We start from the raw sequence: 13,793 nt of genomic DNA, 5'->3' as shown, positions 1-13,793 counted from the left end.
CCGGATACTAAAAAAAACCCAAACAAAACAACTCTATCACAAGCAAAACAATAATCAGTTTCAAAGGAATATTTAAATTAGATATCATCTGTAATGTATGTTAAGCCTATGTGGATATTTGCTTATTGCTGAGAAACTCCATGTCGTTCACGTGGGTGTTTTGCATATTATTATAATTATGCTACGGAAGTAGCCAAAGGGAGCTGTTTAAAACGCACCTCGCCTGTTAGCGCAGTTGTCATTCAACGTGAACGTCGCCCTGCGGAGTAACACACAAAGCTCATATACACCTGTTATAGCCGGCTGTCACAATGGCGAGTGTTGCAACATCTACCAGCAGGCCATACCACATCGTTATTTTTGGAGCCTCGGGTTTTACAGGACAGTTTGTAGTCGAAGAGGTGGCCCGAACTGTGTCCGAGGGTCCGAAGGGAAGCCTTAAATGGGCCGTGGCAGGCAGGAGCAAGGAAAAACTGGAAAAAGTTCTGGAGCAGGCCGCCGGAGCTCTCGGTATGTACTTTAACCTGTATTTCCATTAAAGCTTAATTATAAAGGTGTACATTTTTAGCTATCTCTATCGGGTAACTGCCTATCCAGGGAATTTCAATCAGCGAAGTGCGCAGTTCACCCAACCTTCAAATATCTAACATTTCTAAGACAAGAGGCAATTGGCTGACCCTTGGGGGAAAACCCGTTTATTTATCTTTTCTAGACAACACTTTTACCCTTTTCTCAAATTTCCAGGGTATCACAAGAGATGCGTATTGTAATAATAACTCATATAGCTTGTGCACACAGAACCAAGAAAATAAATCCCTTTCACCCGTAAGAAAGGTGACTTAAACAAGTTTATGTTTTAAACCTTATTATTTCAAGTTGTTCCATTGTCGCTATGCAACACTCAAAACATGGAAAATGAAGTGCGTCATCAGTGGGTTTAGTTTAAATCCAGGGAACGTGTTCTGGGATATTTGCAAAAGACAGTTTCCAAAACACGACATGTGTCTACTGTCCCTCTCTCTTTGGCTTTCTCTTCAGAGAGAGCACAACAGGTGATCGAACAAATCTGTCCTGTTGTGACATGAGGCATGCGTATTAGTCCTATCAGTCAGAACTTGAAGAATAACATCAGCATCCAGGATTCTTCTGCCTTTCTATTGTAGTTACCAGGAACTTAACTAGTATAACTCTTGTATGGCCATGAAATACATCTGTGACGTTTTCGTCAAAGATTATCTGGTTTTACCAAAAGTAGCTTGGTTTCAAGAGTCAATAATATACTGCCCTATCAACTTTACAGTTTTTTGCCTTTGCCTCACTCATTGCCCATAGACACATTCTGTTACAGTGGAAAAGCCCAAATCCACCTTCCACTACCTCCTGGTTAAAGGATTTAATGTAATTTCTCCCATTAGACAAGTTGAAGTGTTCTTTAAGAGGCTCAACTGCTAAGTTCTACAAAAAATGGCAGCCTGTTATCTCATATGTAAATTCTCTTACCTCTCTGGACCCCAACTGATTATCAATGAATCCATTCCTTGGGTGGACATCCTGAGCATCCTTTTTATTGTACTGACCTCCCTACTTTATTTTATTTCATTTGATCAACTCCCTGTGTGTGTGTGTGTGTGTGTGTGGGCGCGCGCGCGTGTACACACGTGTGTCGTATTTACTTATTCAGTTCTGTATGTGCATTATTTTTTTTCTTCTTCCTTGTTTTCTTTAAGAATTTGGGATGGGTGGGGGGTTGGAACAAGGTGTTGTAGTTCTCTGTTCTAACACACCGAAAGAAGGGAAAATGTTGTGAAACACTGATTTGTTCTTGTGTCTAACACTAGTTTTCAATAAAAAATGTAAAACAAAAAACTTTAGTTGATTTGGAATTCGTTTTGGTGTGCTCAAAGAAAACAACAGTAAACATATAACCACACAGTACATTTAAGGAGTGTCCACAAAAACCTACTGTTATATTTAGTACACAGTTAATGCAACCATATGGCCCATGCCCTTAAAGTGACAAATTAAAGTGCATGTGCTTAAGGAGACTATACTTGTACAGTCGGTGAAGCATTTAGGATGCGGATTGCTTCAGAGTAAGGGCTATTGTGGAAGTGAGATGTACTGGTCTTGATACTGTGGAGTCTTTTACCCAAAGAGATATGATTGAATAGGTGGTTGGCCGGGTTTGAAGAGTCCTTTTAAAGTTTTAAAACCTTTCCGTTGATTGCAGATCTGGTATAATTCAGAAATGGTAGGGAGTTCACAACCAATTATTTTTTAAGCTGTGCACATGACTATGTCCAACAGTTTTTTCTCGTGGGCCATACCATACAGTTATTTAGAAAGTGAGCACGCTTTCTATTACACCTCTGTGGAATTGTTAACATTCTGTAACCGGTTATTTTCTTGCCCGGTGCGGGATTCGATACGTGGTGTACTGCACCACATGGCGACATCACTAACCGCTCGACTAAAGGGTTAGACCCGTTAGCTAGGGGCTAACGTGTTTTATTAGTAGTTTACAGTCGTCACCCTCTCCCGGAAGCGCGCCCTCGCGCTTTGTTCTTCCCGCGCTCCGAAGAGACTTCTGAGGATCTGCACGCTTCCGGATCCCACCGCTGCCACCAATGTAACCGGTTATTTTCTTGCCCGGTGCGGGATTCGATACGGGTGTACTGCACCACATGGCGACATCACTAACCGCTCGACTAAAGGGTCAGACCCGTTAGCTAGGGGCTAACGTGTCTTAATAGTAGTTTACAATTGCAACCCTTGACACTCCTAAGCTGCTTTAGAAAGAATAGTCTTCTGGATGTTGGTGAAGTTGTCTTCCCATTTCAGGGGAGAGGAAATTGTAGTCTCCAGTGCCCTACACCCACCTCTGATGAAGTAGACTTTTTTTGGGGGGGGGGTCATTAACATAATAACGGCGTTATCCAGATTGGCTTGCGTTATTGCTGCCTCTGGTCCCTCCCTCGACAGAAACGGATAGAATCAGCCAGGCCACCTCCCGAGGTGGACAAGCTCAGAAGCTGGTGTTTGCTGGGCTGTTCATGTCGAGAGCAGCTTCAAGTAGCAAACATAGATGTCAAATAGTCACTGTCTACCAAAACTCAAGTTGTCCCATGCCGACTTCAGGGTGGCGCTCGACTGCGATGCACTCGTAGCTCAGTAGCTCGTCCTTAACAACTCCTAAACTCCTTTTTTCAGTTACTCTTTCGACCAACATTGATAACACATCACAGCATAATGTCTCAAGGAAAGCCCAGGGGCAAACGGGAAGGCGAGAGTATGTCGCCGTTAAAGAAAAAGCCTATGGTTACGATGCCAAAGGAAGAGCTGGACGACGCCATAGACCACTGCACTTCCGCGTTCGAACGTTAGAGCGGGGGGAGCTAGAGGGGGATAGAAGCCGGCAAGTTTGAACACGGTTTAAATGGCTAACTATGTCGCTACGTTGGCTGCTGCGGACAAGAACCGATATTTGCGAAAATTCGCAGTATCGGTGGCCAGTGTCCTTTCAATCGAACCGGGAAATGGGTTAATAACCCCACTCATGCATTACACCCTGAAATGATAAAAGGCAAACATTAAATCACACATCATGACCTAGAGCAGCCATGGGGAAAAGACATAGGAACTAGGCTACATTTTCAACAAATGTTTGCATTTTATTCAATTATTACTTTTTACTGGATTACACATGACTGCATACAATGATGCATGATATACTGCTCAATAAGGATGACAATAATAATGTGATAACAATGTTTGCATTTTAACTGGGTAAGGGAGACCGGGGTAGTTACCCCTTGTTTCTAGGAAAGATAAACAAAATTGAGCATGTGACCAAATATTCAGGGGGGAGGGACCATTTTATGATTTTTAATGGATAAAAATACATATGGGTTTGAAGAATGTGATCCCATTCAGACAGGTTTAGCTAACTGTGGAATTCCATATAGCCACGGCTCAACCTGACATTACCAGTGATGAAGTGCAGACCGTAGACGTAAACATGTTTGCTGTCAGGATCCCAAAGTTGTCCATCCTTGTCTTTCCTTCTGATCGCCTGGAGCCATTTCAATCGTTTTTCTCCCTCCTTCTGCCTTTTAAGCAATACAAAAAAAGGAATATTTGGGTTGGTTTCTTGTTAACAGTACAGTCCACCACACAGCAACTTTTGGGCATCGTAGCTATGGCTAGGCTGCGTATCTAATACAGTGCGGCTTGGCGGCTTGGGTTTTCTATCCCCCTCTCCTGGCGTCCTGTTGTCAAGGTACCCCGAAGTGTTCCGGTGGTCTATAGCTAACGCTGTTAAAACCGTGTTGCTAGAGCAGCTGTGACCTCAACACGTTAATCCAGTCGGCAGTGAAATAAGCGATCAACAGTGTCCTCATCCCACAGTTAACAGAACTAACGCGTCAAATTCAACATATCAAAGATGTGTGAATATGTGTGAAATGGTCAAAGACCTCGAGTTAAGGTGACCAGATTTCTCAAATCAAATCCGGGGACATTTCCAGTTTTGAGGTTAAAAAAATCAAATGTTATCACGATGAAATAAAAAAACTGGGACAATTACAGTTTCATTTATTTTGACCAATGTATACACATTTAAACAAGAATACTCAGTCATGTATGTATGTTTTCTGCATTTTAATCTAACGTTACAATGTTATGTTTCATATTTAAAAAAAGAATCATGAAAATCGGATTTGAGGTTTTTGAGTTATGGACCCTCAATGTAATCTCTACTCATCATTGTAGTCATTGAGAAAACCAGTCCAGATTACATCATCTGGACTGGTTTGACAGGGTTACATTGACAATGTTTACAAAGCCTACTCATATAATTTAAACATTCAATCCAAATAGCCTTAAGATAGTATAGCATGACAGTGCCCCTTTAAAAAAATCACACACAATATGGTCATGTATTATACACATACATAGAACACACAATATTCTTTTCTGTTTGCTCTTCCACTTATCTTGTCAGGAGAGCCAGTCAGTGGTCCTGGTAGTCTGTAATGGATAAGAGTAGAAGAGAACATGAGCACAAAACTGAGAGAATAGGGATTTGAAATGTACCATTAACTAATTTAACCATGTAACAGCATCAGAAAGACTAAACAACAACATAATGCAACTGTATTAAAATAAAAATAGCCCACATGCTATAACTAGCACTGATAAAATCCACTCATCAGAGGAACATATTCACAGCTTTTGTATAGAAATGCATTAAGGATCAGGTCATGTTTCTCCTTCTGCCTCTCTCTCTCTCTCTCTCTCTCTCTCTCTCTCTCTCTCTCTCTCTCTCTCTCTCTCTCTCTCTCTCTCTCTCTCTCTCTCTCTCTCTCCCTTACCTAATGTGCATATTTCTCTGAAGAATGTATCTTCTTCAGGATGGCTTTGTTGCTGGCTAGCATCTCCATGATCTCCTGACAAGAGGTCGATGTTGTTCTTCACTATTAGCATGGCCTTGATGGTCTCAACGGTGAATCTATTTCTGCTGTCTGTCCAAATGTCATTCATGAGGGAGAACACCCTCTCTACTGGTGCGTTACTCCCAGGTAGGCACAGGACAACAGATACACATCTGGCCAGGTTAGTGTGTGGGATTTTGTTTGCTTTAAAGTGAGAGAACACTGTGCCCCATCTCTGAAAGAGAGGTGTCTCATCTTTTCTCCAGTCTTCAAGTACCCCCCTTTCAAGAATTCATGCAGAGCAGAGACCTCGTCAAATAGTGTATCCTCATCGATGTGGACACTGGGGCACTTTTCTTTCAGTCTTGTGGCGGCCTTCTCAATCTCCTCACGCTGAGGTGTCTTTTTTAAAAGTAGACAGTTTAAGTCTGAGAGAGAGTCTGCGTGCTTTCCCCAAGCCTATATGTAGTTGACAGCGGTGGTGAAGAATGACCGGGATGTGGTTAGAAAGGTGTCTCTCGTCATTGCTCCATTTTCTTCAAGCTCCCTTAGGAGTCCTCTGACCAGAACTGGGATGAAGTTGTCGTCATGTCGTGCTGTCAATTTTGCCTCTAGGTTTCTCAGAATTGCAGCAGACTCCACAGCACAGCGGCCCTGGCCTTCAAGCATCTTGATTGTGTCACTGAACATGGTCAGGTTTCCATGGGCAAAGGCCAGCCATAGCTCAGTCAGTGGATCTTCAAACATCCTTCGCAGGACAACAGGGCATTTCTCTTCAGAGAGAAAAAAGGATTTCAGTGGTGCATACATTTTCAGCACTCTTTCTAGTGCAGGGAGCATAGACAGCCAGCGAACATTGCTGTGCCCTGATATGTTGTGGTACTCCAAGCCAACAAACTCACAAAAGCTCTTCAGTCTTTCTACTCGAATGGTAACGTTACGGTAACGTTAGCCTACTTTTGAGTCGCTATTTCCAATGTAACTTTAATTACTGTGTGCCAGTGTGTGGCCACTCCTAGCTTATGTTACACTGTTTGTGCTACACTGACTAGCTGAGGGATGTCGAGGGTGAGGGGATGAGGGATGTTGGCACTAACGTTAATTGTTAGCTGAGGGATGTCATGGTTCATGTATGCTAACGGTTAGCCCAACTCATAGTCCCACACAAAATAAAGTTCTTCACACACGTACTTACCGTATAACGCAGTAAATCCAGCCAGGACCAGGTCCCCGAAAATCCTCAAGCCTTGGATCAGTGACAATATAGAAGCCATGGCACGAATGACGAGAGCTCTTCTTTTGATTTCCGCGCGCTCTCTGCTCGCTCGGGCTTCATAGTAGCCTAACAACAGCAGTGCATCGGCAGCAGTGCGACCACCAGCTACCGGTCTCGCGCATAGAGATTAGTAGAGATGACGTCTATCTATCTGGTCTCGCGTAGCTTGCTCCGCCTCCAAACAGTGTGAGGCCGCCGGCCGGTTAGCATCTGTGCTAACTCTGCTGTAAAGTATGTGGGCCTTCTCTATGCGGATAACCCGTTCGCCCAATGACGGCATCCACTTCGGAAAGTTTTTTGCTCAGAAAACCAATGGCGTCCGACCCTTCCTCACCTTCCTTCAGCCCGACCAGTCTCACGTTGGACCTCCGGCTATGGTCCTCGATCTGAGTGATCTTTGATGTGAGTTCCCCCACTTGATGCCAAAGAGCATTAGCTTGTTGCTTGTGTAGCGTAGCTCAATCAAGCCCGCTACGACATCTCTGACCGCTCGGCTAAAGGGATCGACCCCACCGGCCGACCGGCCAGTGAGTATCTTGTTGTTTACACTTGCTAGCTCTCATCGTAGTCTGCCCCGCGTCAAACTTAGCCGTGTTGCTCCGGTTAACTTTGTGAGAGGACTCGAGGTAGGGTGACCAGACGTCCCCGATTTCCGGGGACAGTCCCCGTTTTGGATGTCCTGTCCCCGGCTAAAGTTGTCCCCGGAAATGTCCCCGATTTCAGCATTTTATGTATGGTATACGTCTTGATGCGCGCAGACTAGAACACAGAACAACGGTGTGTTAATGTTTAGATAATAATAACAAAGACACAACGTAGTCTCTCACCCTTTGCCTACTGTTTGATATTCAAACTGCTGGACTACTCTGATCGTCAAGCCATTTTGAAGGGCGCTAGAGCTCAGCCCGTTAAGTATAACAAGCAAACCTTGCCGTTCTTCCCGGATTACAGCAGAGAAACGATGAGCAAACGGAAGGAGTCCGCCCCGGTCCACAAGAGGAGGATTTCGTTTGGGCTCCAGCCGTTCTTGCTTTACCCGGCCCAGCTAAACATCATCTATCGTGGGCACACTATCAACTTTGGGACGCCACACGAAGCCGAGAAGTTTCTTCAAAATACCTTTCAACCTCCACCAGCCCTGCAAAACCAAGAAATGGCCGCTTTGTTCCTGGAGCCGGACAACGGCGACAACATGGACGCCTCGTCACCGCCACCGTGAGTCAATGTTGCCCACAGCTAAACGATCTTGGGACAGTATGCTTTACACTGTGTCTACCTGCTAATTTAGCTATTCAACAGTGGCGGGACTTGGACTGACGTTGGTATTGTTCACTCTTTAGGTCTGTTTATTCCTCACATTATTCCTCAGACAGGGTTGTCCGCTTTCCCCTCTGCTCTTCGCCTTGTCCCTAGAACCCCTGGCTCAGTCCATCAGAGAGTGACACAATATCTCCTATAACCACAGACCAATCTAGACGTTATATTTCCTTATATGTAGATGATTGTCTTCTTTTCATGTCTAATTTTTGGACATCACTACTGCAGGTTCTAAAACTCTTTGTTCTATTTAAAGGGATGACAGGATATAAAATCAACTGGACTAAACCTGCTCTTCTTCCATTGAATACCGCTGCATTAAATACCAGTTTGACCGCTGACATTCCTAATTGTACATCCCTTGCATACCTTGGCATAAAGATTTACCTCAGTCTTAGTAGAATAGTTCAAGAAAATGTTTTGGCCGTGAAAAAGAAGTTTACAGATGATCTGAAGAGGCCGGGCTCTCTTTGTGTCTGTACAAGGCAGAGTTACAACTATCAAAATTAACATTTTGCCTTGGATTAATTTTTTGTTTTTATGATCCCCATAGCACCACCACCTAAATTTATCACAGAAATGTAATCCCTCATATCACAGTTCATTTGGGGAGGAAAGCATGCACGAATCAAACTTACAAAGAACCAAACTCACTGGAGGCTTAGCTGTCCCAAATCTTAATTTTTATTATTATGCTTTTCAAATTAGACCACTGCATGTTTGGAGAAACCAGGAATCTGAGGTCCCTTTGCGGGCTATGGAGGCAGCATGTGTGAAGCCACACTGTCTGGAAGACTTATTATATACACGCAGGGGGCGCAAAAACATTTATCTATGATACGGGAGCATTGTAACCAATTCTATTGATGTATTAAAATAGTGGAACTGATGATGGGCAAAATAGATTTATTTCATCAAACATCTCCACTATGGAATAATATCCCCTTCAATCAGGTGGGCAGCCTTTTACATTTCCCTCATGGTCACAAAAAGGTGCCTTCACTCTTAATGATATTTTTAACAATGCTGGACTCCGTTCATTCCAAGATATTAGGGAGGAATATGATTTACCGGGCACCTCTTTCTTTTTTTTACTTGAGACTGAGATCTGCAATGTAAATATGTGGGGTGCCCTGGAATGGACCTTTGCCAGAACACACCGTGGAGGAGTGGATTGGTCCTGGGCGGGGTACTCAGGGGACAGTGACGCGTATATGTAATGCTCTGCTTGATCACTCTACTAAGACACTTAGTCCATGGGCCAGAGCCCAAAATTTCCTATTTCGGTACACTCAAGATGGCAAAACTTACTTATAATTTTTGAAAGGATCCATGTCTGTAGATGATATTTTGGTATGATAACCATTCCTGAGTGGCAGCTGTATCACAGTTATCAGCTCATGAAGTTAACCACCCGCTAAACTAAATTGCATTTTAGACGCTGGTGCATATCCTGGTTTAGCCTCATGGTCAGGACATTTTTCAATGTTCTATAATATTGTCTTTGGTATCATTTTAAAGGGGACCTTCTTAGCTTTCATTCAAGCCCTGTTGTGGATATTTCTCACAAATATAGAGGTCACTTGAGCTCTTCAACCCGTCAATAACACACATCTTTCTGCAATGTTCGCCTAAACTATATACTTTCTTTTAGCCCTGTGGCATCTAGGAATATCAGGGACACAAAACACAAAAACTGGAATACTCACAGGACTGTAAAGATTCAGGAAATGTATAATATACCCATACTATTTCATTGTGTGAGGTCATTGTGAACCTTAAATTAGAAGGGCATTATTACTAAGAAACTAACTAGACCAAAGCCAGTTAGTCCATGGGTCAGACCAGATATCGATATCACCCAAGGTGACACAACTTCACTGGTGCCATTTTATTTGGTACACTAACACAAGTAAAATAATACATGATAACCTTTCCAAATGAGCAGCTATTTCATTTTTCTTTCAGGAAACCTGTTTCTGTGCCTCTCACGATTGTGTATTTGCCCAGATTTTTACAAATATAGCATTTCAACACCCCTGGTACTGATTAGCCTAGCTTAAACTCTGGGACAGTTCTTAGTTGGCCAACAACCAAGGATAACCAGTACTGTGTACTTCCATTCATTGTGCTAAGCTAGGCTAACGTGCAGCCAGATAGCTTTCTACTAAACACATATAGAGGAAACTGGTATCTATCTTCTTGTCTCACTCTGGAGAAGATTGTAAGCTAATTTCCCATAATGTTAGCATGTTCTTTTAATGTATGTGTTAATATGATTAGTTAAAGTGGCTACGAGGAACTTTCATCTTGTGTTGATTTTAGCGGCCTCATGTGGACAAAATACAGCTGTTGCATAGCAACTAGGTAATGTATCTATTTGTGGCTATGTAAGATAAATAATGGTAATATGACGCTGGTGAAGCAAAGTAAACTTTGTTTTAGTAGTGTTCATACACCTAAGTTACATGTATTTGTTTGTATGTGGCAGGTGAAAACTGACTGAATATGGCCACTGGTGAACAAGCAAGTTTTTACCCAATACCAAAGCGCCCACGGGTGGAGTGCATTATCCACTGTTCTGATGATACAGATAAGCTGGTTTCACTACAAAGTGTCGACTCATGGAGAACTCTGCTCAGGGCAGCTCAGATACGAAATCATGCACCAGTTTTGAAACTGGCAAAAGACATTCCTGAGGGACAGATTCCAGCAATCTACTACCACAGAAAGTGTCGCAGTATCTTCACTATGAAGCAAATTCTTGATGGCCTCCTTGCAAAAGAAAAGAAAAGTTGTGTCTCTGCTGAAGAGAAACAATCTAAGAGAGTAGCTCGACATGCTCCAAGTACATCTAGGACTTATGATGCAGAGTGCATATTTTGTCAGAAAAACAGCAAATATTCCAAGAGACAGAATACGAGAGAAGTACTGGTGCAGTGTCGAGAACTGCGAGCTGATGCAAAGATCAGGAGTGCAGCCACAAAGAAAAGGGACAGCAGAATCCTTGCCATTGGGAGTAGAGACCTTGTAGCAGCTGAAGGGCACTACCACAGGTCATGCTATAGACTTTACACCAAAGAAGAGGTTTCCAAAGGAGAGGTTGCCAGCAATGAAGATGATGATGCTGCAGCCCAGTATGAAGCTGCTGTGAATAAGGCATACAATGAGCTGTTCCTCTTCATCAGGATGGAGCTTTTTGGCAATCCTCAAGTGATGACAATGACTGATCTCTCTTCTAGACTGGTAGCTTCAATGAACTCCCAAGGCATTGCCCAAGTCAAGGAATCAACCAAGAAGCACATAAGGCGAAACCTGGAGAGTGAGTTTGCTGGAGCCTTGCAGATATTCCCTGATGAGAAAGGAAAATTCCTCCTCTATCCCGATAACTTGTCCATGAGGGAACTTGCCAAAGAAAATCAGTCTCTCAAAAGGGAGCTGCAGACCCTGAAAAGTGTCAGTGCACAAGATGTTATAGCCAAAGCAGCCATCAAATTGAGAGCAGACATTAAAAGTCAAGATGTTCCTCAAACCTGGCCGCCTGAAGTCAAACCAGAAGCAGAATGTCCTACCATTCCAGAGTCGCTCATTATCTTCCTGTACTCTCTACTCACAGGCTCAAATGATCCTAATCATGCATCCCAGAGAGTGCAGTGCCTTCTGCAGTCATTTGGCCATGACATAGTATATGCAGTGACATGTGGAAATACCAAGCCTTCCAAGCACTTTGTTCTGCCATTCAGTGTCAAATCGTTGACAGGAAATGTAGAGTTGATAAACATCCTCAACCGACTTGGTCACAGTTTGTCCTATTCACAGATGGAAGAGATCAACACTGCCCTGTGTCTCCAGAAACTGTCATCATCAGGGAGTGGCATTGCCCTTCCAGCTAACATCCATCCTGGCATATTCATAACTTTAGCATGGGACAATATCGACCGTCTTGAAGAAACTGTCAGTGGTGAGGGAACATCTCACAGAGTCCATGGGATTGCTGTGCAAGCAAAGCCAGTCAACCCACTTCCTGTCCAACCCATGCCCACTGTTCCCAAAACAAAGAAGAGAAGCATTGATGGACCCCCACCAATGTTACCAACTTACAATGCTGGACAACGGGTAGGGCCACCACAAAGCAAAAAGTCAGATGCCGATACTGCAGCCAATACTAAGCTTGCCAGAGAGAAAAACCTTCTTTGGGTCCTAGCACGCATGTCACAACAAGAAGAACAGTCAGTCAGCAGCTGGACAGGCTTCAACATCCTGACTCGAGGAGAGATGACGGTCATCCCCGACAATATAGGCTATCTGCCTACCATCAATGCTCGAGCGACAAAAATGTCTACTGTCAACGAGGTGCTTAACCAGTCACTGAGCATCATGCAGTGCTTAGGCCTGAGGAAGATTGTCTGTGTCTTTGACCAAGCCCTGTATGCGAAGGCTGTCGAGATCACATGGAAACACCATGACAAGTTCCATGATATCGTTAGGCTTGGGGTATTCCACACCATCTGCACACTGCTGGCAATAATAGGAAAGCGTTTCCAAGATGCTGGACTCAAAGACCTCTGCATTGAGTCTGGCATGATTGCAGAAGGCTCAATTGCTGGTGTTATGGATGGCCGCAAGTACAACAGGGCAGTGCGACTACACAAGCTCCTGTATGAGGCTCTCATGCGACTGACCTTGAATGGTTTCCTGTCCTGGTTGGAAGAAACTCACAGGAATGACATGGTTCACCTGAATGAGACACTGAAGACCATTGACAGCCTTGGGAAAGAAGTCTCACAACATGCTTTGAAGGAGGTCCTCGAGAACAGCTCTTGTACACGCATCATGGATCTATTTGAAGTCTACCGTGAGTTCCTTAGAGGTGGAAACGGCAGCCTCTCGAACTTCTGGATGTCCTATTTGGACATGGTTGAAATCTTGTTGGGGCTCATCCAAGCATCCAGAGAGGGAGACTGGATGCTACACTTGGCTAGCATTCGAGCAATGATCCCATGGTGCTTTGCTTATGACAGGATGAATTATGCATGCTACCTCCCCTACTACTACGCCCAGATGTCTGAGCTGCCCATCACACACCCAGATGTGTACACAGAATTCATGGAAGGAGGCTTCTCAGTCCAACTGGGCTCCACCAATCCCTTTGGCCGAATCCCTGTTGACCAAGCTATAGAAGAAACGGTGAACAAAGACACCCAAACAGCTGGAGGGACAAAGGGATTCAGCTTGAAGCCAGGAGCTGTGACCAAATATTATCTCACAGCTGAGTATAGAAGCATGTACCTCAGACAGCTGAGAGACCTGACAGGTCAAGGCAGGTGCAAATGGTCTCATCCAGATCTACAGAGTCCAAGGATCAAGAGAGATGAAGCAGATGTCCAGTCTCTCATGGACCTTATGGAGAATAACTGGCTCAATCCTATGTCCCCTGATGAGATTGATTTGGTTAGCCTCTCCACTGGCAACATGGCTCCACCTGATGTGACCATAGATCTCTTGAGAGCTCTTGAGAAAGGAGAAGAGGCCTACCAAGCATTCCAGCAAACAAGGTTAGATGCAGACCCACCACCTGTGAAATTCCACGACAAGATGACCAAGCAAAGTCTGAAAACATTCTCCAATGTCAGCACAAAACAAGCTCATGGAAAGAAAGCACAGGATGTGGTTCTGAAGGCAGATAGAAACCTTTTCAGTCACATGATCCTGGTGGCTGAAAGCAGGAAGGTGAATCTGAAGGATGTCCTTGCCTACCCATTGGGCCC

At 43.9% G+C, this 13,793-nt stretch overlaps 1 protein-coding gene across 1 annotated transcript in view; it reads left to right on the top strand.

Moving 5' to 3' along the window:
• The first annotated feature begins 16 nt into the window (after positions 1-16).
• Positions 17-13,793, top strand: part of LOC130111296 (saccharopine dehydrogenase-like oxidoreductase) — a 30,345-nt gene continuing 16,568 nt past the window's right edge. The window contains exon 1 of the mRNA XM_056278436.1: positions 17-510. Coding sequence (XP_056134411.1) covers positions 312-510 — 199 coding nt within the window. The 5' untranslated portion in view covers positions 17-311. The remainder of the gene's footprint in view (positions 511-13,793) is intronic.

Source organism: Lampris incognitus, chromosome 4, assembly GCF_029633865.1.
Source record: "Lampris incognitus isolate fLamInc1 chromosome 4, fLamInc1.hap2, whole genome shotgun sequence".
NCBI lineage: Eukaryota > Metazoa > Chordata > Actinopteri > Lampriformes > Lampridae > Lampris > Lampris incognitus.
The sequence above is the reverse complement of the archived record's forward strand: the minus strand, read 5'-3'. Positions and strand labels throughout refer to the sequence as shown.